We start from the raw sequence: 24,456 nt of genomic DNA, 5'->3' as shown, positions 1-24,456 counted from the left end.
AACACAGTTTATGATTAATTTAACTGCTGTTGGGTGCTAATACGGTGTCAGTGTTGTGCAAGAGTGTGAGAGTGCAGTCTGGGATTTTACTGAAGAATTTTTAATTTTGGGAGGTGTGACATTTACAGCCTTGAGACCAAATCCAGCCCTATAAAGTGCTGCTGGCCCCCTTTTTTTACAGCCCTGTAAATACAGAGTTAATTTGTTTTTTGTCCACCATGAGATTAAAACATGAACAGTGAGCGAGAGGTGTTTTAAAGGGTTCATTTCATTATTCCACAGTGCCCCACGGTCAGGAAATAAACACACTTGTGGAACATTAAGTGTCTGATGTGGGTGTGAAACTTTTTTAAAGGTCGCAGGATTAGAGGGCTAGACACTCCATAACGTATGCTGTTCGCATTTGAGTGAAAGAAAGAGCTGAAAACTGAGAAGCAACATTTTCTCCCCTGCTATGAAATATTTTTACCACATCTACGAGGCCTTAGGCCTATAAATTCAGGCTAAGTTACAAGGGCTGTAAAGTCAAGCCACATCTCCCTGATTTCAGTGGTGGCTGGTTGCAGCGAGGCCAACAGGGAACAGGAGAGCTTTTTCTTAAGACTAGCTCGAGACTTGCTGTGTGGGACAGAGCGGTCGCAACCTGGTGGTCTAGAGCTCAGGTGTTCTCTGACAGGTTTCAAAACCCCCGCCATGTCCTAACACTCTTTACCTGTTTTGGCTCCAGACCTGAAATGCTCCCTTTAGGCCCCTAGGACAGAAACTAGCTTAAATCATACCTATCCTCCATGTGTGGTGATCATTGAGGGAGTACTAGTACAGCTTGAAACATGACATGTATCTATGTAAAGCTTAACCATGCATGGATGTGTTTTATAAGAGACCTAAAGCTGCAGAGAGAACTGCTGTATATACACACACACCACATTTCTCTCTGCAGTGGAGAATTTATTTTTATCTTGAAAGCCCCTATAAAACTTGACATACAGTGAGAAAAACTCGAGACACAGTTTGTGAAACGAAGCATGTTATTGAACATGTGTTACATCCTATCAGGATCTCATAACATTCAGAAACCGACAGCGTGATCCTCCTGGAACACAGCTGGGAGGAGATGGGGGGGAGTGGATGTTTATACACAAACAGTCAAAAATGTCCATTTTGATTCAAGCGATGGTGAGGATGGCTCGCTCCCTCTTCCTCCTCTTCTTCTTCTTCTCCTGGAGTTGCCCCGTGGCGTCGCTGAAGAACATCACATCTTCTTTGCTCTCGATCTCCCGCTGGAGGAACTGCAGGGCGGCGCTGTTGAAGCCCATCAAGTCCTGAAAGAGGAAAAATGAAGGTGTGATGAAGATGTTGTTCTCTGGTCTGTTCTAAAAGATGAACAGCTTTTTCCAGATGTTACTTACTCTAATTTCGCGAACTTTTGATAGAGTATTGGTCCGTAGCTCATCTATGACAGACAGCAGCATCTGGTTACTGGAGATCTGGCCAAAATGGATCCTAGAGAGAAAGAAACAATGATGTCAGCTCAGTCTGAAACTGTATACAGCTGATGATTCCATGGCAACTTGTGCAGGTTTATATAATAATAATAATATTTGCTCTACCAACTCTGGAAAAACAGTAGACAAGATTTATTGATCAATATTTCTGTTCTCAAACACTGAATGACCAGATCACTGCGCTATGAATATAAATGTTAACAATCCTGTAGCCACTGTGAAGCAGCTGAATCTTCAGCCCTTTTCTTTTTATGGACGTCAACAAGGTCTTATTATTTAAAGAAATAGAAGCCTCTTTAATCCTGCATCTTCAAATTCCTTAAATTGGATTAAATTAAATGATTCATTAAATCATATTTTCTAATATATTATACCATGCAGAAATAACCTGAACTGTGAAATGAGATTTTATTTCCTTCTGTGTTTTAGTTTTTTTTGTCAATGAATTATGTTGTTATGTTAATAAGATAACTGTATTTCTCAGTCAAACACATGCCTCATACATTCACTGATGGCTGTTCATGTAATCTTGTAACCAGACAGGAGTCAGCTGAAACTCTGCAGTTTTTAATGCCAAAGCTTTCTTTATTGTTCTAAACGAGGAGCTGATAACCAACAAAACATACAAGCTTTTAGGTGGCATGAAAGGTGAAAAAGCTTCTTAAAATGTATCAACTTTTTCCATTTTCAACAGTTTTCTTCTGTTCATTCTATGTCTGACCACCAAAGCTGTCCATGTATTTCTCATCATTTCTTTGCACTACTGAACACAAATCACCTTTGTCTTTTACACACCCGGGTTGAACTTACTTGAGCAGGAAGAAAAGGCAGCGGCAGACCAGCTCCACCTCCAGGCCCTGCTGGATGAAGCTGTTAAACAGCGTCAGCAGCTCGGGGACGTAAGGGAACGGTAACACCAACAGAGACACCTCCAGCTCGCTGATCATCACAACACACACAAAGAAAAACCCAGTGAGTGTATTCATACATAAAATGCACTGCAAATGTTAGTTAGCAGCTGGATTAAGTCAGAGAGAAACGGTACATTTATTCCAGTCACTCTGGACTCACACCTTACCTGGATCTGACCTTCTTTATGACATCTAAAACATAGCGAGACGGCTGCAAGAAGGACAGAGACAGAGTTACCTACAACTGAAACCTCATGCAATACATTTGATCTTTCGTATATTCTTCATCACTTACTGAAACATTTCCAAAGGCCACAAGAATAGGGTTGGGATTCGGCGGAGGTAGCTGCAAAACATCAGCCGTTTGTCAAATTTATTAAATAAACCATACTTAAAATTACATAAACTGATCACACTGAAACAAAGTTTTTGATTTTGCTTCCATAAACAACAGAAAACCATCCAAAGTTTTTTAAATCATTCATATGTTTTGGGAGTACAAGTTGCAACATCACAGTAAGATAAGATTAATCTGTGATGTTTTATCAGTGCAGTTGCAGCTGCTGGATAAGTCCCCTCATTCAGCATCTGCCCGGCATTACTTAACTAAGATGTTTGCTCCACACCCCATGCCTCTAGGACGGGGAGCAGCAGTGTATTAGTGTCACACAGAGGTTGTAGAAAGTAGGATATCTGGATAATGTATCTACCTCTTTGCCCTCTCTCCTACAAGCATATTTATGCTCTTCCATCTTCCTTTCTTCGTCTTTGTAAAGCTCCAGAGCCTCCATGATCCGCTCTGCCTGTATAGAAAATCACACAAGAGCAAGGATATCAGCGAAGAACACGGAGAACTTCTCATTCATAGGTCGTCTATGAAGACTGAAGGAGTTTGTGGCACAGGACGGTGAAGAATGCCGATCACAGAAACAGCAGACAACAAAACTATTTCCTCTGACTTTAAGAGGTGAAGTGAACTCACAGCTTTGACTGTTTCAACGGTCTTCTTGCCAGCTGGTGCTGCTTCTCCTTGAGTCTCTCCAGGCACCTGCACAAACAACCAACAGATTGAAACAAGTCAATGCCTCACTTAAATCCATCTCATACAACAGAGGTACAGCTTTTGTTATGATTTTGTAATTTTCTTTCATTTAGCTCGTGTGTCCTGGTGAGAATGACGCCATGTCAAACTGTTACCTTGGCGGCATGAAAAAACTTGGACATCTGAGCATAACAAAGTAATGCTCATGTCAAATCTGGTTTTGACCCATCCCTACCACCACAATCTCAATGCTGCCTTGCTTTAAATAGGGCAGTGTGAAGCTTCATTATTCAAACACAGGTAATGTCTGGTGGAAAGTATAAAGACGCCGATGAGGTCCGGAAATTGGAAACTGAGTGCTCACCACAGGCATATCTCCTTTGGCCATGCTCTCCTCAAACTCTGCTTCTCGCTCCTGTGAGAACAAAAAACAGGGTGATTTACAAACCTGAAGGAATTGTCTTTGAGTTTATTTATCTGATTAACTGTCAAATCATTTGTCAACCCTGTCCTCCACCTCACCATTTCACGCTCCTCCTCCAGGATGATGGGCTCCCTGGTCCTCTCCCACAGGCGCAGGGACTTGTCATGGGATGACGACACAATATGGTCACCGTTGGGGCTGATGGTCAGACACCAAACCTCCCGATGGTGTCCCTTTGAGGCAGAGAAGACAGCCGAATGTCACACTGACTGTTTTTGTGAAGACATTCAGGGTCTCCTTACGATTAACCATTATGATTTAGCCAGCATGCGTTCAAATGTATCTAATCTATTATGACAAATCTGCTATACAGCTGACAAGTGAGGTGCGGCCCTTTTTGCATTACGGCGTTTAAGATGTGAAGCAACGCTCCCAGAGTACACGTGGGCTAAGCCACTGGACTCCAAACATCAAGGATAAGGAGAAAACAATCACCTCGAGCGTCTGGATCAGCTCAAACTTGTCAGCGTCCCACTGTTTGATCTTCTTGTCCTTTCCTGCTGTGAAGAACAGGTGAGTCTTGGGGACAAACTGGAGGAACATGACGCTGCAGAGAACAAAAAAAACAGTGAGAGAAGGGAGAGGAAGTTATTCCAGCTGATGGATAAAACATAGTAAAAATAACAAAACAAGCAACGCAGACAATTAGAGAAAAATAAATACAGAGAGAGGAAAAGAAAAAACACCAAGGACAGAAGGTGAGATGATCCATGAGAACACAGATGAGCTGCGAGATGAAAGAGCAGCTGGTGTGAGATCACAGGGCAGGCCGAGTTAACAGGACATGGATCAGAGTCCCTGACCACAACAGATGAAGTCAGAGCTGGAAACTCAACAGCCTGCAAAATGATTTCATCATCATACATTTGATAAAAACTGTTCCAAACACCCCGAGGCTGTTTGGTGTGAGTCTGTGTTGTTGGGTGTTACCTGTCGTCATGAGCAAACATGGAGCGGTGACAGTCGCCGAAGTCCAAACCCCAGATTTTCACGTTTCTATCAGCGGAGCCAGTGGCGATGAGTGTGTTGTCCTGGTTTAAAAGAAACACGAGGTCAGAGTCGGGGAGGCAGGACCTGAGGGTCAATGATCAGTTGTCTTGTGATTTACATGACTCTCTGTTTGTAACGGAGTTTAATTCAAAGATGATCAACCAGGTTTAGAGCCGCAGGTATGAGAGATTCCTTTGACCCTTGCTCAAGATTAAGTTAACACGTTTTTGTTAAACATTGTGAAACTTTTCCCTCAACAAATAAAACGCTTCCTGCTGCTCTCAGTGACTTTTGACTTCAACCCAACAATTCGTCTTCCTGTTCAATTGTTGACATCGGACATTATCCAAGAAAAATCTAGCTGCATTTGTAAATAACTGGAATTGTCTCACATATCTAGGATGAGAACAACGCTATGAAAGATAGACGACACAGCTGTATTGTCAGCTCACATTACACAGATTTCACCATCATATCAAACTGACATTAATATCACTGTTTTCTGAGTAATTCACAGCTGTATATAACAATAATTCCTAATAATGTAACTGCATCAATTAACGTGATCTTCAACCAAATAAATGCCAGTAAATGTATGGATGTATTGACCAATTACAAAACAATTTTTTGTTTTTGCTGAAATTGACACTTGCTTATTATAAGATGATGAGCTTCCTAAACAGTGTTTCCTGTAGCACAATAACATCGTCCAACAGTCCACAACCACACAGAAAAAAGTTATAACTAATGTTACCGTCTATTTCAGACAAGAGAAAATATTCTAAACCTTTTTTTTTTTTATACATTTTAATACCTTCTAAGGCCTTTTTGAGAGAACTGAATTCGGTGCTTTTAAAGACTTTTCAAGACCTGCAGATACACAATTGTTACCACCTTTATTAATGCCTAACAGCAGCTGATAGCTTTCAGTTTCTGCAGGTTAAGAGTACTCACATGTGAGATGTCCAGACAAAGCACAGGCAGCTTGTGTCCATACAGAGACAGGAAGAACTGAAACAGCAAGAGGTAGAAATGTTTAATACAGTATAAACAGAATCTATGACACTATTCATGAAGTAATTATGTACTGAATGGGCACATTATTATAATGAGGACAGGCAGTCCTCATGTTGTGCACTGAAGGTTTATGTTCATGTGTTCACCTTCAGTGTGTCTGTGTAGAAGACTTTGACGGTGCAGTCTAACAAAGAGACGGCCAGCAGTCTGTGATCAGGAGAAAACTTCACACACAGGACGTCTTCCTCCAGCTGCAGAGTGCGCATGTGTTTCACTGTCAGCCTCCTGTATCACACAAACACACATTATTATCTGACACGATATCACATACAGTAGTAGTTAGTTAGACTAAGTGTTCACTCACATAACTGACACACTGGGGTCAGTTATGTGAAGGCTACCCCAACTATTCATGTCAATAAAACATGTACTAAAGACTCTTTTTAGCATGAAAAACAATTTAATAAAGATTTCTCCTCTATGGCAAAATCTGGAAAGATCTCTGTTGTAACCAAGTAAGACCTTGAGATCCACTGAGTCTCTGTCCAAGATCATCCTAAATGAACCACACAGATTTCTGAACATGGAAGGAGGTGGTGACCTACTTCTGGCTGGTCCCCTGGTCTTTGATCAGCTCAAACTCCCAGAACTTCACGGTCTTGTCTGCACCTCCTGTCACGATCCCCCTCTAGAGGAATGACACACACATGCACACAACAAATGAAAAACCACAGGAAATAGCCAGTGCATACAGTTAGAAGATCTGAATAATGCAAAGGTGTAACATGGTAAGGCAAAGACAGACAGAGGGCTGTATGCACTCAGGTATACCTGGTCTGGAGCCAGGCAGAGGGACCACAGGGCTCCGTTATGGGCATCTATGGTCTCCAGGAGGCTTCCTGAGGCCAACTCAAAGATCTGCAGCTTACCACTCTGACAGGAAAACAAGAGTCAGTGAACACATTGAATGAACCCAGAAAAATTTCTCTTAAAAGGTCAAAACGTCTACAGCCATGAATACCTTAGTTCCCAGAATGATCTGTCTGTCTCCAGGCACGAAGAGGGAGCAGAGGGCGTATTCACAGGCCATGGTGCGAATCACCTGCAGAGTCGACCTGTGGACGTGGGGTGGTGTCATCGTGTTAGACAGCCAATCAATGCCAGCGACGTCTCTTTTGATGAATGTGACAAAACCGATAAAAACAGTTTGAAGCAGTTTCACCTGTTCCACACTTTGACCGTGTCTCCGGAGGCGGAGAGGACGGCCAGGTTGTCTGAGCTGAAGGCCAGCGTGCGGACGTCGGTGCGATGCCCGCCGAGGGTGAGGCGAGCCGTCTTATTGGCCGTGGGGGTTTTGTCTGTGGTCTTCAGGCTGTAGGTCTCGATGGTGTTGTTCTGCAGCAACAGCGCCACCTTCAGCTCGCCGCCCGCGCATGACAGACACTCCACCCATCTGAGAGGACAGAGAACATGTGTGTGAGGAGGTTGGGGAGTTAGTATGCAGCTAGTGACTCTACATCACTGTTTGTGAGTCTAGTTTGGAGGAATGATCGTGCTTTTGATTAATTAGTTAATTTAGTTTAATTTAAAATATTACTGACCTGATCTTGGCAGAGGCCTTGATGTTGGTCAGTCTGATGATCTCGTCCTTCAGCATCCTCTCCACAACTGGCTCCTCTGCCTCCTCACCTGTATCATCCTGAGTTCTACAGCAGGGGGCACACAACATGCTCAACAACTAAGAAACTACATGCACAAATATGACTAGTCATTAACAACTTTCACACCAGTATGGCTATAATAATATTAATAATATAGCACAGCAGGGGCAGAAGTAGCTGCTTTGGTTGATTAAGTACTTAAATTAGTAGTATAAGGCATGACAGTAGTAGTAGAAGTAAGAGAGGCAGCAGTATTATTAGCACAACTTAGCAGATAATCAAGTAGTAGTAGAAGATATTTTACAGATATACAGACAGATGGGAAGTAAAAGTATTAAAAGTAATGTGCTGTTATACATTTACATACAGTAATGAACAGTAATAAAGGACATGAGACTAAACAGAAATACAGATCTTTCATGTTCTTACTTGGCTGCCTTCTTTTTAGCTTTCTTCAGCTTCTTTGTCATTTTCTTCTGCACTTCCTCCTCTGACAGCACAGTGAAGAGCTCCAGGACTGAATCATTGCCCTGATGAGTGGGGTGACAGATGTCTGATGTTTGACATAAAGCATTTATTGCCTGTGTATAAAATATCAATCATGCATTTGATGTTAAACACGGGCTGCGTTGAATCCAAAGCCGACTTCAATTAACCGACACGGCTCTATCGGCTGGCCTCATGTCTTGTCTTATCGTTAATACTTAAAGGATGTGGCTGGCGATCATCTATGTTTTTCTTGTTGTCGACAAATCTCATTTGCGGAGCCGAACCGACAACGAACTCATCCGTCTTATGAGTATTGTGTGTTTATGCAAAGTCACTATTAAAAACACATCAATGAGCCGCGCTGCCTCACTAGCTGACATGTTCCTTCATCCCTGAAGAGAGCGGTTATCACGGCTTGTTTAGAAACTGCTCTAAAGAGTGCTGTTCTCTTCAGGGGCGAAGGAACATGTCACCCAGTGCAGCAGTGTGGCTCAATGACATATTTTAACAGTATTTGGACAGAGGAATACGATGAATACACGCACGGCACCAGGATGAGTTTATTGTTGGTTTGGCTCTGTTGTTGTTGACAATAAGAAAAATATAAAAAAAATGGCTAGCCAAACCCTTGAAGAGGCACATTTGAAGACACCGCAATGACTACAGCTGACAGCCAGCTGAACGCCATCAAGCATGTTTATTGTGTCTGTCCTTGCATGAGAGGAAATAACTTGTCAGTTCACAGTTTTACTAATCCAAAAAACATTAAGGAAAGACAAACTAGCCAACAAATCGTGAATCTCATCAAACAGTCTTGTCATGTGGTCGGAATACAAACAAATGGGTCTATAAAGCTTTTCTGTGCGCTGGTGCTGTCAATCTGTGGTCTGATGCTTGTGGATGAAGGAAAAATGAGCAGAAACCGCACCAAATATGTGAGTTTTAGATTTCTCATTGTCGGTGTGATGTTTGTGTTGTTTTCTATGTCAAGCGGAAAATAATTCGGATTTTTCCTGAGTTTCTCGAGGGAATCCTGACTTTCCCTTCGTTGTGTGTTGCTGCTATTTCACACACCCGAAGACGCTTCAACACTCACGTGGCAGGCGATGATTCTGGCCTTCTTGTCTGTTGTCAGCGACACCACTCTGTCTCTGGCCTCTCTGAGGATGGAGCCCGCTTTCGTACAACTCAAGATCCGCTGAAGAAAAGAGAGAGAAGACAAAGTTTAAAGCCGAGGAGAAGCAGAAGAGATTTGACACACCTTCCGTTTACATGAACCATAAGAAATTACTGCACATTCTTTTCTTTTCCTTCACAATGCCCTCAGATATACCAAAAACACATTGCATTGATGACATTTCTCATACCTCTTCAGGACTCTCATCCACCTCTTCGTCATCCTCTTCATCATCATCGTCATCCAGCAGAGTTTTCCCCTTCTTCACCTTGGGCTCACCTTCAGCTTTTTCCTGAGCAGGACCCAAGAAGACAGACAGAGCTCAACAACAGCAGACTACACTGCACAACTCCTGCTGCCTGTTATAGACAGTTATAGTGTCATAATGTGAGCAGTGTCATGTCCTTCTTACAGGCTGATAATTAGGGTTTGAATTAATATTCAGTTCATCTATGAATGATGGGGGGAAACCTCACAGAGATCTGCTTTATCAGAACTTTTGAAATTTGTCTTGCTTGGTTTTTGTCACGTAAACAATTTCCTTTCTATGTGACTTTTGACAAAGTCTCCATAAGTGACAGCGACTTCTCTTTCTTATTCCAAATAAATCAGACACAGAATAAACCAGACCTTTGTTCTCAATATACGTCAAATCCTGCTTTATGTTGAGAACAAAGTGTCCAGCTGAGTTCTTCCTCACCTCCTGCAGGTAGCTGATGTCCCAGGCTCGAAGTTCACTGTCTGCTGAACCTGTTAACAGCCTGTTCTCCTGGTTCAACAGCGCCATGCCCCACACCTAACACACACACACACACACACACAGCTGTAATGTAACTTTCACTTTTTGTTATAACAAACTAAAACCCATGAAGATGTGTAGAAATGTGTGAGTGTCACATAGAAAAACCTGCTGGTCCAGATAAAAAACACACTTCACATTTTTAGTAATTCCTCTTAAATTTCAAGATGTACGGTGATGACACTGTGTCTCAGTCAGAGTGAACTAATCATCAACCAACATTCAGTGAAATGAATCAATCCTTTCTCATCTGCCTAATGTCAACAGCAGATATAACATAATATAATGACATTTTTTTAGACAAAACTCAGGCAACTAAAACTATGTCAGCTCTGTTTTAGAAAGTGTGAGAAGTGACTGGTTGCATTTACAATACATTCAGTAACATGAGGGGTGTTTCATAAAGCCAGATCATCTTGGTTTTTTAGGCTCATTCAAGACAGACCTGCTTTTCTGAGTCACCTTTAAGAAATATCTGAGCCCCGTTCTACAAACAAGGCTTAACTAATCCAGGCTAACATCACCACATAACGCTAGTCAGGTAAACAATCCTGTTCATTTTCATTAAGTGCACTTGGCTCGTTACCCTTCCTCAGACAAAGCATCCTCTTGTTTATGTTAATGAATATAGCGTAAGTAGCCACTCACCTCACTGCGGTGGCCCACCATAGTCTTGAAGCAATGCTGTGTGTCCAGATCCCACCACTTCACAAAGCTGTCCTTGGAGCTGCACAGGAGCAGAGAACACAGAGGGACGAGCTGTGTTAGTAACACTGTAGGTCTTGATTTGATGTTTTTATGTAATTAAAATGTATCTGCTTAGAAACAATGATGTTTGAAACATAACGCCACAAATACCTCACATACAAAGTAATAGCATGCTTAGTGACGACAGATGAGAAATGTCATCATCCTAAATTAGTATAAAATTCAAATGGAAGTCTGAGTAGTAATGTGCTCATTTGCTAAAATTGAATGAGGTCAAACAGACAGATGGTGCAAGTGAAGCTCTCACTTCCATCTCTGAATATGGAGCTCTGCAAAATATGGCAAGAGCTCTTTAATATGGAATATTTTTTGCAACGGCTGCTGAAAGTGATACATAATGCAAGACTTCTAATTGTTTGAATTCAGACACATAACATTTGACATTTGATTGCACGCCATCAATTTAGTTTTCTGGACTTCTGTTAGTGAGCAATGAGCTGCAACATCAACGTCTGGCAGCAGGTTAAATACGGTCCCAGGACATTTGCTTTTTGGCTTAAGAATGAAATTTCCTCTTGTCCTCCCTGCTGATCACGCATGTATGTATGTGTATGTAAAACTATAATAACAAGTTTAACAGTACAGGATTTTTAGAGGCAGAAATCTGTTGTTTGCTTTAAGGATTTAACAGTATGTGTTACCTGGTGACCAGGAGGTTCTTGTCTTTGAGGAACAAGGCCTGTGTGATGATGTCTTTATGGCCTTTCAGCCTGTACAGACCACACTCATTGATGATGTCCCACACAATCACATCTGTGTCCTGAAGGGGGAGGAAAAGGTAATAACATGATAAATACATGCAATGGCAAACAAGCTATATTCAAAACTGCTTGCCCAGAATCCAGGTTGGTAATCTGTGTAACTACATTCTCATCTTGATCTCAAAGGTTGCCGTCTCCTCAACACATCATCCCCATGTGTAGATTTAAACATGTGAACATTTTATCACACAAACCCAAACTATGACCGAGTCCAAACCCTCCTGATTTACCTTGGAACCAGTGACGAGCCGTGCTCCCAGCGTGTCATAGTGTATGACGGTGACAGCGGACTTGTGGCCGTTAAAGGAGACGTTGCTCTCGCCGTTCAGGAGGCTGAAAATCCGCACAGCGCCGTCCTCGTAACCCACGGCGATATGGACACCATCAGGTGAGGCGCAGAGAAAGGTCACCTCGTGTTTCTGTCCCTGCAGGATCAGGACCTAGACAAAGAGACAGAAAAGACTGAACTAAAGATAATCTGAGTTGGGAGGACTTCCGAAAGTTGCTACAAATGTTTTGGCCCAACACCCGGTCCTGTCTTTCATTCCACTTCTGTCCTAATCACATCTTCTTCTCACCTTCTCTGCTTTGCGGATGTCCCAGATGAAGACATGTTCACATGCAGCCACGGCAACGTAGCGCCCCCTCTCCCCCCCACGCAGGGTCACATAAGAGATGTTGGCTTTCTGACCGCCGATGATTCCGAATACTGCGCTGGCGGCGTAGCGCAGGTACTGTTTGGTCAAACCCATGACCAGCTGCCTCAAGGTGACGCTGATCCCTGTTAAACAAGAACATTGCAGAGACTTGTTAGGATGATAGAAGGTCTCTGTCATGTTGAAACACTAAAGAGTCTTCACCAAACTATTGTCACAATGTCAGAGGCAAATTATTGTCTAAAATATTATCATATGCTGTGGCAGAAGTGTTTGACTTAATTGGAACTGAGTGATTTTTCCCAAACCACACATGGACCAAACCTAAACAGACCAAAAGTGCACATAAGTATCCACACATTTTGGTAATTATAGAATATATATTATGGTTTTTGAATAGACTTGATAATTGGTACATTCTGCAAATTGCACATTTGTTAAGAACTGTGCTTTATTGACACAGCTAGTTAAACACAGAAACACAAACTGCTGACTACACAAAACTCAGGATGTTTTCAAATGCAAAATCAAAGCCACTGAACTTTCAATCTATCACCACTTTCCAGGGCTCTGAGATTGAGTCTGTATCTCAACACAAATATCCAGGAATCGTTCTAGATGATCGTCTCTCTTTTAAGCCTCACATTCAGAAATTTGTGAAAAACCTGAAGTTGAAACTGGGTTTTTATTTTAGAAACAAGTCCTGCTTTCCCTTCCAGGCCAAAAGGAGACATGTTGCTGCCACCTTTATGTCTGTGCTGTACTATGGTGATGTTATTACATGCATGTATCTTTGCAATGCCTACACGCACTGGATACTGTCTAGCATGGAGCAACAAGGTTTATTACAAATCTTAAAGCCCTTACTCATCATTGCTCTTTGTATGCTCGGGTTGGATGGTCTGCCTTGTCCACCCGTAGACTTAACCATTGGCATAGTCTTATTTATAAAGGCTATTCTTTGTCTGTTTCCATCTAACCTACAGATTTATATTAATCAGAAAAGTATGAGGAGTTATTGCCTCTCCCAAGACTTATTCCTATGCTGCTTCGTATGCTGCTGCCTCTGCTTGGAATCAGTTGCTAAATCACCTGAATCTTCAGGAGCTGGTTTCACTGGATGCATTTAAAGTCATTCTAAATGACTTCTAAATGATAGAGGCAGACACATCTGGCTGCAGATGTTTTGACTGACTCTTATTGCCCCATGTTTTTTATGTCTGCAACTCTGTTTATTGTGTTTCTGCCTGCTTTGGCCAGGTCGCTCTTTAAAAGAGATTTTTTAATCTCTTAAGGCTTTTCCTGGTTAAATAAAGGTTAAAGAAATGAAAATGAATAAATAAAAAGAGTATAACACACTTAAAAGTGAGTTAATAGTCACCGACCTTAGTGTGCTGCCTCATGATATCTTAATGCTTTACTATGTGTCTTTGGTAACGTGACTTTATAGTTATATCTCCTGTGGTCTGACTGTAATATTCGTGAGGTATATTAAATTATTATAGTCCATCTTGTGGCTAATATGCTAACATGCTATTAAATAAAATATAATCCAACTACAAACTTCTTTTCTGTATATTTTAGCTAGTTACAGCAAGCTAGTCAACGTTTGTCGGAAGAGTGTTTGTTTTGTTACACTATAATGCCCGAGTGGGCGGGGTTCGTGTCGTCTGATCGAGGAATCAACTCAGTTCGCGACTAACCCCGCCCGCCCAGCTACAACTTTAACACAAAACGAGTACATCTGTGGTTCCTGAACCCACGTGGTGACGTTTCTGAGTAAATGTGGCTCATAAAATCAGATGTATTATATAGATATGCGTCTGTATATGTTTTATAAGAAGTTGGCTTTCCTATCTTTGTTGCAGCTCGTTTTATGTTCAGTTAGTTTATGCTCTTACCTCTGAAAGGCGGCTCTTAGCTAGTTGTGTCGTCCTATGTTGTGTTGAGCTCGAAGTGTTTCAGGCATAACACATCGATCACACATCTATACAAACAGTAAAAGAAAGGATGGCTTCTTGTTGTCACCATGAACTGCTATTGTGTATGTACGAGTAAAACATACAATTATCATTACAACTATATTCAACTGCATTTTTTGGACAATAGTACATGAAACTGACAGCTTTGTCATTTTTTTAGGGGCTCGATCGCTCTCAATCTATTGCTTTTGTCTGCGAGCCAGAAGAAGCAGAAAACACTCTGAGACTTTTTTATAAACTCTATCGATTCTTGGAAAATAAATTCCTCATATTTCGCTAGAGATAACATATTTCATATATTTTATTCATTTTACTGCTGGTAAGAGGTGTCAGATCACCGTAAGTGATTTTGCGGTTCAGAAAAATGCCGTGACTTCTCACACGTCCCTAAACAACCATAGCGGAAGTGTTTTTCGCTTATTATTACTATTAGTCAGCTGATTAGGAAAAGAAGACAAGCGTCAAGTGCAGTAGAAACAGCAAGGACAGCACCGGAAACTTGCTACAAATTAAAGCGTGTGTGAGTTTGGTATGAGGGCAGGACTTTACAAACATCACAGTGGAGGAAGAGCAGCTGCAAAAAAGCACCAACACATTTAATGTACAAGGATTACCGACTGGTGTCCCGAATAAACTATTGTAAGAAACAACCTTCATAGCAAAATGTCAACTGATTTCTTCTCAAAACATTATTAGTTATGTAATTAATGTCACCTGAAAAAAATATTATCATTATTTTAGGAAAGTTACAGTTAATTTGCATATTGTGTAAAATGAAAATATATACTTTAATACAAATTGCAGCTTTTATCCCAAGTACAGTCTTTCCACAAAGGTATCCATCCTTTCAGTCATTGTGAGTCATTCACCTGTTTTTTTTTTGTTTGTTTGTTTTTTTTGGTTTTTTGTTGTATTATTAAACAAAAGATCACTCATTTTCTATTTCATCAAGATCACATACTGATTACATTTGATTTCTTTCTTTCTAAGCAGAGTAACTAAGTAACTACTGTATGTTTCAATAACAAAAAGCAGAATACTATCTCTATAATCGAAACATAAACATAATCTCTGATAGGTTCAATATATGATCAAAATATAGAAATATTATGCAATTTGTTACAGTTAGGCCAGGTAGCTTGATAGACAGGATGTGTAAAACAGATGCATGACTACTGTATTTGTGTAAGAAAAATAAACAATCAGAACCATGAATAGAAGTGTTCAGAAGAAACAATGTGCTTATGTCTAAAAAAGCATCATGTTATTACATTTTATTTTTGATCTATGAGCACATATGAGCCTCTCTGTTAAATAAATAAATAAATAAAAAGGGGAATTTTAATTTGAAATTCATAGCCGGATGTTGCTCTGATTACTGCAGCTAGCTTGACGTTGCACCAATAAGCAGCTAGCATGCTGGCTAAATGTGTAAACCTGGTTCAATTTGCACTTTTAAACTTCATTTTTGAGCGGTTTTGTGGTTACTTTACTTGCTAACATGAAAGCTCCGATGAAGGATAATAACTCTTGAGTCTATAAATGGTCGTGTGAAGACTTATTTCCTTGTTTTGCCGTGGACATCACCTCTGCCTGCGGGAAATACAACTGGCTAACAGTTAGGTGGGTAAAGTGCTGATTTTATGGCTCAGAGGCTCACTGACTGTCCAAAATAACAGTTCTACCGATTCTACCGATTTATAAAGAGAGCTTTCCTCTTTGGGACCCTGCTGAGTAGGTTTAGGAAGACAGGAGAGTCAATTTATCAAGGGAAATACAGTTTTGACAGTAGCACGACTGTTTTTTTTAGGACCAAATATGCTTCTGCCTCCTACTTTCTCCAAATCATCCCGTGTTTCACTTAACGCCAACTGAATAATATACAGTGTTTCTAGTAATGTAGCAGTGACATAGTGGTGAAATCATCTTGTCATCTATAAGTAAAGCAAAACTCAGATTTTTAAGAAAGCATCGTGCTGTCCTCAGTTGAAAGATAGATTGAACTAACGATTATCTTCATTGTTTATTAATCTGTCTATATTATATTATTCTCTTTAAAAGACCATTTCAGTCTTCAAAAGCTCAAGGTGATGTCTTCAGATTGTTTATTTTGTCCGACCAACAGTCCAAAATCCAAATATACTCAATTTACTCTGATAAAGCGAATCTTCACATTTGAGAGGCTATGGTTGGCAAAGGTTTTGTTTGATAATTGACAACTAATCAGTTATCAGAAGTGTTGCTTATTAATGTTCTGTCGATGGACTAATCGATTAACTAGTTGACTCCTTGTTTCAGCACTAATTTTGTCTAACCAACAGTCCAAACTAGGGCTTTGCAATATATTGATATTATATCAATATCGTGATATGAGACTAGATATCGTCTTAGATTTTGGATATCATAACATCGTGATATAAGTGTTGTCTTTTCCTGGTTTTAAAGGCTGCATTACAGAAAAGTGATGTCATCGCTGTTCTAGCTGCTCTATTATTTCTCTTTACCTACTTAGTCATTTTATCCACATTGCTGATGATTATTTATCAAAAATTTCATTGTGTAAATATTTTGTGAAAGCACCAATATTCATTTCTACAATATTATGGCAATATCGATATCAAAGTATTTGCTCACAAATATATTGATATTTGATTTTATCCATATGGCCCAGCCCTAGTCCAACCCAAAGATGTTACATGCCCAGTGATATATAACAGAGAAAAGCAGGAAATCTTCATATATGAGAAGCTGGAAACAACAAGCGTTTGAGACTTCTGCTTAATAAGTGACTCAACCTATGAATCTAAATTGCTGTTAAGTAAGATTCTATCGATTGACAGCTTGATTGATCAACTAATCATGTCAGCGTTACTAAAAGAACCAATCATGTCATTAGTTTGACACATCCTGCTGAGTTACACAGAACTTCTCTCTGTTTTCTGTTCTGCTCATGAAAAAGTTGTTAACCTCAGTTTAGTTTCAGCCTCCGCTGCATCCTTGAGCAGAGAGACCGCTGTCACGCTTGTGTTTAATAAAGCATGAAACTCATCTTCTCCAGTCTGCTCATAATGTAATCACATGCAGGGTTTCGTTAAGTTTGCTACTGATTTATGTGGCTGCAGTAAGACTGATGGTAGTCTGATGAATGGTATGGTAAGATGGACGATACTGATATTTTATATTTTCAGGTTTGTTAGATGACTTTGATACTCCTTTTTGCGCTTGAATAGAACAGAACCACTGTTAATGTTATGAGGAGGTGACGCTTGTGCTTTTCCTACTAGTCTGATGTCTCCTGTGTAAAAGGCCTACAGAGTTTGATTGGTCATATTATCTCAGCATTCTAAAACATAAGTGGCAGATATCAGGTTTTGGTGAGAGTCCAGCAGAATCAAAGAGGGAGGACTTATTTCCAGAGAGTTGCCATTATGCACCAAGCTATAAATATATAATCTTTCTCTCTCTCCTCTGCTTTGCAGCACAGCTGTTTGGAGATCCGGCGTGAGCCTTTAGTGCCAAAAGGGGATGGATCCTCTGGGTGCTCGCTCCCAGTTTGTGGACATCCAGACTCTCCCTACATGGCAGCAGCAGCTCGGTGAGGATTGCGAGGAGACTCTGCAGGACCAGAGCGACAGCCTGCTCAGCCAGCAGGCCTTCCCCTCACCCTTCCCCTTTAGACCGGACATCAACCGCAAAATCATCCTCTTGTGAGTCACTCATATATGTTTCCTCTGTTGCGGTTGGGTAAAAACTCCTTTCTTCAAACAGATCACAATGTCAGCTTTGGATTGTCTCCTCCTACTGAGCATCATGTAATCATTCAAATAGAAAGAATCTTAATAAGCCAAACTATTGTGTAATCAATTGTATGTTGAAGTTCTTCCTTCAACACAGCTATGAAAAAAACAAATAGAAAGGGGACCCACTCATAAAAACATTGATCCATAGTGCTACAAGTGGTTCAAAACTATAGATAACTATTGCTATTATATGACTATTGCAGTTCCTCTTAGTCTCATTTTTTGGCTGGACCAGCCCTATAACCACAGTTGTCCATGAGTGAGTGATGAAGTTACAACATTGGTCAGCCAGCAGACTGTTTGAGTTTCCTCATTGGCCGTTGCTCTTTCGAAATGAATCAGCACAAGATGATGGAAGTGGAGGACAGCAGCAGCGTGACGCAGAGTGACTGTATTTCCTGCTCTGAGCTCTGATGCTCTCAGCTCCGATATCAAATACAGTGAAGTCGACTAAACTCCTGTTTAAACAAATGCGCACCAGCATCCAGTGTCATCGACTCTCCGGCTGACAGCGCTGAGACACTCTGCAGTGAGTTTGGATTTTATAACTGAACTGACACAAGACATGACACAAGCTTTTTATTTCTCTGACAGCATTAACACATGAGTCTTGCAGGTAAAACATGCGACTCCTGTAGCTGAGATATCAGTTCAGTGTGGGGCAGCTGCTCTGCAGGTGCGCTTGATTTGACTGTAACTACAGTAACTGGGCGGAGATAAGCCTCCTGAATTTGCACCCAAAATGCTGTCAAAACATTCATTCATAATCTCCACTACATTTATAACCTTTTTTTTTTTTTTTTTTTTTTGACTCAAAGGTAGCTTTACCATATCATGTGACGCTACTTCAGTACACTGAACCAGCAAATATTACTGGGACCACTACAGAAAATTGCAGAGGAACATTTAATATACAGGAATTCACATCATAGACACTATCACTGACTATCCCTGTAATAAACTGGCCACAATTTTAACACATTGACCATACACGGTCCAGCCATATACTAGGTTTTGACCAATTAAAATAGTTCCGTTGCATTTGTGCCTGCATGATTATGTTTGACCTCCCCAGCATACTTTGGGATTATCGGGTACTTTTAAAATAGTGTCAGCTGACCTCAGTCCTGCTTTTCACTCACTCATATCATCAGAATTAAACAATGCAGATCATACAGTCCTCTTTTCACACATTTCAATCACTTCATTTGGGTGTAAAGTAGCCAATCACTGAGAACAGTGAGCATTGTTTTGGCAGAAGTTAATTAAAAAAAAAACTTTCTCCTCTTCACATCTCCTGAGCTTTATTTGAAAAACACAAATTGGATTCTCAAATTAACTGTTTCAGTGGATTTTCTTTCCTGAACTATGCACGCCTTTGATGAAGCCATAAATCCTCTTTTTATATGGAGTGAAGAATTTGATTTTCCACTTACTGAAGAGCGCAGCATGCCTGTGGATATACTCAGTCATCCAGGTTTCTGGGTAGTTAAGCAGCTGTAAGTCAAAGGCATCTGGACTTTAAGAATGCAGTATTTATTCAGATTTCAGTCTCAAAGTCAACATTTTACAGAATTAGCATCACACTGGTGTCGTGCTCATTAAAATATACCCATACTTTCATTTCATACCATCAGAAAAATATTTGCAGCTCGTTTGAACTTTAGACTTTCTGTCTTCCTGTCTTCTTTCATAGCGGTGCAGTTTTAAATCATCGCTTTTGAAGTAAGCATTTGTTGTTGATACTAAATCCAGCTCATTAGAGATGATGGAGAGAGTGTATAAAATGATCCAGACTGGTGATTCTTTTTGCAGTGAGACTGAATTTGTTCACTTTCAATCAAATATGTTTGATCTGACCGCTACACCGCATGTTTTTTTGTTCTTGTCCATTACACTGCTAAAGCAATGTTCACACTGCAGCATCAACAAAATAATAACAACACACTGTGTGTTGTTATTATTTTGTCCTCAGGGGACTCAGATCAGATGTTTTTTTTAATCAGTGGGAACTGCAGGAAGATGCATGAAGCAAGTTTGTAAGTTTTTTTGTAGTCAGTTTTTTCCCTGATTAGAAATGTACTTATTACTTCACTCACCTGATAAATTGAGTTATAATTTTTAAGGTTACAACTAACGATTATTTTCATTATCGAATAATCTGTCTGTTATTTTCTTTATTAATCAGTCAGTTGTTTGGTCCATAAAACAGTGAAAAATGGTGATAAATATTTCCCACAGCTCAAGGGGACATCCTCACATGTCTTGATTTGTCCACAAGATATTCAGTTTACTGTCATAGAAGACCAAAGAAACCAGAAAATATTCACATTTGAGAAGCTGGAAGCATAAAATTTGGAAACTTTCTTCTCAAAAAATGACTTAAAACAATTGATTGATTATCTTAATAGTTGGTGATTAATTCAATAGTTGGAAACTAATCAATTATTTGACTATTTGTTGCAGTTCTAATCATTTTGGACAAAGACACACAGCAATGGACACAAAGTAAAGTGTCAGCTCAAACTAAAAGTGCTGAAAACCAGCAGGACAGTGTAGATACAGAAGTGGTTGCTGCAGTGTTTATTGTCACGTTACACACACACGGGCTTTTGGTGTCGCTGTCAGTTCACAGTAGTATCAGATGTGAGTTATTTCCTACAAAACTTTGGAGCAGTAATACAAACTCATCAGCTTCGAGCAGCCGTTGGTGTGTGTAGCGTGAACGCTGCCTGTGTGTCTCCATGTGCTCACTGAGACCAGACCAGAGTCCAGATCACCTCATAAATCCTCTTTGTGGAGGAACACATGACCATCCGGAGTCTGACTTGGCAGAAGCTTCTCTGTAAGAGCCTTGTTGTTATAGTGGCTCTCCCCTGCTCAGTCATCAGGATCGCTCACATTCCTGCCACACTAACATGACCACAGCTCCGAGAAGAATTGACCCTCGAGCAGTTTGTACCTTTTTATCCTGTGACTGTTTAAAATGAAGCCATGTCTACAGTTTGCATGTGCTCATGAGTTGTTCATAGTTCCACTAAAGTGTCATTTTCCTTGTGATCATGTTTTCATTAAAAGACAGAAATCTATCTGGTAGTGGTAGTAGTATTTTTCACAAGAAAAAGAAGACATACATTCAGAAAAAGTTAATAATTTTGTGTAACAGAATCATGTTTTTGTCTTTTTCTCATCCTGTTAGTCATTATGTAGCCCCTCCAAATCATTTTGCAACACCTTAGAGGTTTTCTAACCCCCAGCTTGGAAACTATTTACCTAGAGGATGATGAAAGGTGTGGCGTGAGATACTAAAACTTTAAATATGAATGATGCTGCCAGTCAGCATCATCATCACAGGATGTGACATTATATATGTATGAAAATATGAGAGGCTTTTATTACTAGGTGCTGTCTTCAAGTGAAGCCTCCTAATACTGAACCAAGAAAAGTTTGTCTATCCCTCATGCCTAGTTGTTCTCTTTATTGCGCTCTCTTTCTTTCTCTTCATGCAATCACATGAATACATTTTATTCAAATGTCAGAAACACTTAACAAAACTGTCACCTCCAGTCTGTACTGACGCCTGATATGGACACGATCCTGAACTGTCTTGTTGTTTGTTTGGTTGGTTTTTATTTTTTAAGGCATTTAATCTGGCTTATTTTTACTTTCACACCCTCTGAAGGTAGCTTATCTAACAGTTGAGTAATTAGTTGGATTTCTTCAAATAAACATAATCCATACACGTCTTATTTTCACTGGAAAAGGGCAGACAGTTTTCCAATAGCAAACCTCTGCAGAAATGGATGATAATGGTCAGAAACCATGTGCAAAGACTTTTGTTCACATGATAAAAGACATCAGAGAACATGGGCGGGCAAACTGAAATATTATGGTTGATGTATCCCAGCATATATAAAGCTTCTATGTCAGGACAGTTTACATAGAGTAGTTATTGCCATTTTACTTCACAAAGAGTGTTATTCACCAAATAGATGAAGATCAGACTCAGTAAAACAGGATCTGAGAGGACGTGGCTGCCAACGTTATTTTCTTGCAACTCATCTTTTATTAACCTAAGAGGCATGATGTAAAAATAAAAAAAAAAATCTCTTCCCTCTCAGTCCTGGAGGCTGAACTTGTCTTGTGACCAAATGCTTTCAACACATGCTTGACTAGTTCCTCATTGTTCTTTCAAAACAAACCCTAAAGGGCCTCAGAGTGGAGAACTTACTTTACTGAAGCAGTTAAATCTTCAAGGTTGTTTGGATAAATGTGTGCAGACTTTTGGGTACGTGCGTGGTCACTAAATACAAATAACCAGTAAATAATCACATGTTTGGAGGTTTGATAAAACTTGAATGAACCCCTGTGATGAAATTTGGAGATTTTACCACAGTAAATTCTCAAGTAGAAATAAAATATCTATGTGGTTTATAGCAAATAGGGATGCATGCTTGATAAATATTAAATAAAGCATTATGGGAGTGCACACAAGTAGCAATATAACATGAAGACCTCCAGAATAAAATGGTATGACAAAAATAATAGCGATCATTTAATTTTTTTAGCCAGCCAATATGTCACTCATCTATAAATCCATATGAAATTGAATAATACTACTGTAGTGAGTATTTGTTTTTCTTTCCCCAACAGCACCGGTGACATCGCCTTGCTGAACTGCACCGCCATCACCAACACTAGCAATGAGTCGCTAAACGACAAGAACCCGGTATCTGACAGCATCCATCAGCTTGCAGGACCCGAGCTGAGAGACGAACTGCTCAAACTCAAAGGTAGAGTTGAAAGGAAAAACAGTTTGGTTGAAAAGAAAAGTTCAGTTTGAACTTGTCAGCTCAGAGATGCTGAGGGGCTTAAACCTGGAGGCCCAGGACAAATGTCAGCGTATTCACCGGTGGCTTTACATAGACATAACCAGGCGCATGATACTCAGCTGCTCAGCTGGAATTTAATAAAAAAGGTTGTAAAATGCCGTTTTGATATACAGTATATCCTCTTTTGAGAAAGGCTCCACAGCTGCTCTACCACAGAAATACAAGTGGAGCTCTGTGGAAAAACTGAATTAAAAAGTCTCTAAAACTAGATCAGTAAATCAAATTGGCTTCAGAAGAGTGTACATTATACTAATTTTAGAGAACCGACCCTTTCAAAATCTGGCATCATTACTTCAGAATTCTAATTTCTGTTGGAAAAAACATCTTTTTCTTGCCTACATAAGACCATAACTTCTGGGTCAACAGCAGATATGGTCACAACTATTTTTCTTTTTCTTTATCATCTTTGTACTAAATAATAAATAAGTTTTGTTTGCATGTTTCTATGCAGGATGTCGGACAGGGGAGGCGAAGCTGACCAAAGGCTTCAACCTGGCAGCGAGGTTCATCGTCCACACGGTGGGACCAAAGTACAAAGCAAAGTACAGGACGGCAGCGGAGAGCTCGCTGTTCAGCTGCTACAGAAACATCTTGCAGCTGGCCATGTAAGAACCAGCCATCAGTCACTCAGTCAGTCAATCTTAAACAAAGACTTGTATAAACATACAGCACTTCTCACTATTCCTAATTGTGTATTCATCTGGCAAAGCTACATGCTCTGTTAGTAATGTAAAATCAGTGAATTTTCTGTAGAGTTAAGCTGTCGTGGCAACATTTTTCAGCTTTTACTTCTTCGCCCTGAATTTGTTTGATAAACACTATTTCTGTCTGACGGGTGCAAATAAACAATGAATTAATGAAAGCCACTCAGAGCTTTCAAGTTATTCTCAAAAATGCGTTTGAAAGACTGCTGTAATAAACATCTCAAAAACACTGTTTGGAAAAAAGCTGCATCTGTCTTTGCGGTTGATGGTAATATCTGAAACATCACGAAATATATTACCTCATTACAGCTGTAACAGTGTAAAAGGCAGTAATTCAGAAGTGAAAAATACAGGGTTTGTTCATTTAAACCTTTAGAGACATAGTCTCAGACCACCTCATAGAAGCTATTAAGGCCTCTCATACCAACTAAGATGTTTTTGTTCACATCTCGTATTTGATGTGGTAAAGGTTTCCTTCTGATTATACCACTCTTTAATTCTGTAGCTCTGAACCTGGTCTACAATTTCGCTACAGGAATTTTTAAAAGTCATAGAATCAAAAATATAACACCATTCCTAAACAGTTCAGAAGTTTTACATATCTGTTACATTCAGGCCCTTGCCAAATGAGTTCACACAATGCTGATTAAGCTTATCACTGACAGGTAAATCTCTCTCTATTTCAGAGTATGAAAATTTTATTTTCATATCAAATAATTTTATATATTATTATCTTTGCAGTTGTCTTGTTTTGAATGAGAGACAGAGCGTTTACGTGTGTGAGTAACCTTTCTAACCAGTCACTGGTGTGTGCTGTA

General features: G+C 40.0%; 2 protein-coding genes across 2 annotated transcripts in view; one reads left to right on the top strand and one right to left on the bottom strand.

Moving 5' to 3' along the window:
• Positions 1 to 927: 927 nt before the first annotated feature.
• wdr3 (WD repeat domain 3) lies at positions 928 to 14,265 on the bottom strand. The gene is made up of 27 exons (XM_067604305.1): positions 14,162 to 14,265; positions 12,183 to 12,385; positions 11,835 to 12,044; positions 11,485 to 11,603; positions 10,724 to 10,802; positions 9,977 to 10,072; positions 9,467 to 9,568; positions 9,196 to 9,297; positions 8,040 to 8,140; positions 7,551 to 7,655; positions 7,172 to 7,402; positions 6,971 to 7,064; positions 6,781 to 6,882; positions 6,555 to 6,637; positions 6,096 to 6,234; positions 5,887 to 5,943; positions 4,873 to 4,973; positions 4,378 to 4,489; positions 3,981 to 4,115; positions 3,823 to 3,873; positions 3,399 to 3,464; positions 3,127 to 3,219; positions 2,712 to 2,762; positions 2,584 to 2,627; positions 2,316 to 2,444; positions 1,410 to 1,503; positions 928 to 1,322 (listed from the first exon to the last, which is right to left on the bottom strand). The coding sequence occupies exons 2-27, from the start codon at positions 12,354 to 12,356 to the stop codon at positions 1,167 to 1,169; spliced, it is 2,826 nt and encodes a 941-aa protein (XP_067460406.1). The 5' UTR covers positions 12,357 to 12,385; positions 14,162 to 14,265; the 3' UTR covers positions 928 to 1,166.
• A 1,352-nt stretch (positions 14,266 to 15,617) lies between these two features.
• The window catches only part of gdap2 (ganglioside induced differentiation associated protein 2), a 41,431-nt gene continuing 32,592 nt past the window's right edge, over positions 15,618 to 24,456 (top strand). Inside the window, exons 1-4 of the mRNA XM_067604304.1 lie at positions 15,618 to 15,865; positions 17,722 to 17,949; positions 22,696 to 22,835; positions 23,386 to 23,539. Coding sequence (XP_067460405.1) covers positions 17,768 to 17,949; positions 22,696 to 22,835; positions 23,386 to 23,539 — 476 coding nt within the window. The 5' untranslated portion in view covers positions 15,618 to 15,865; positions 17,722 to 17,767. The remainder of the gene's footprint in view (positions 15,866 to 17,721; positions 17,950 to 22,695; positions 22,836 to 23,385; positions 23,540 to 24,456) is intronic.

The sequence above is a fragment of the Thunnus thynnus genome, chromosome 11, assembly GCF_963924715.1.
Source record: "Thunnus thynnus chromosome 11, fThuThy2.1, whole genome shotgun sequence".
In the NCBI taxonomy this organism is placed as follows: Eukaryota; Metazoa; Chordata; class Actinopteri; order Scombriformes; family Scombridae; genus Thunnus; species Thunnus thynnus.
Note: the sequence above shows the minus strand (reverse complement) of the source record. Positions and strands in the feature narration are given on the sequence as shown.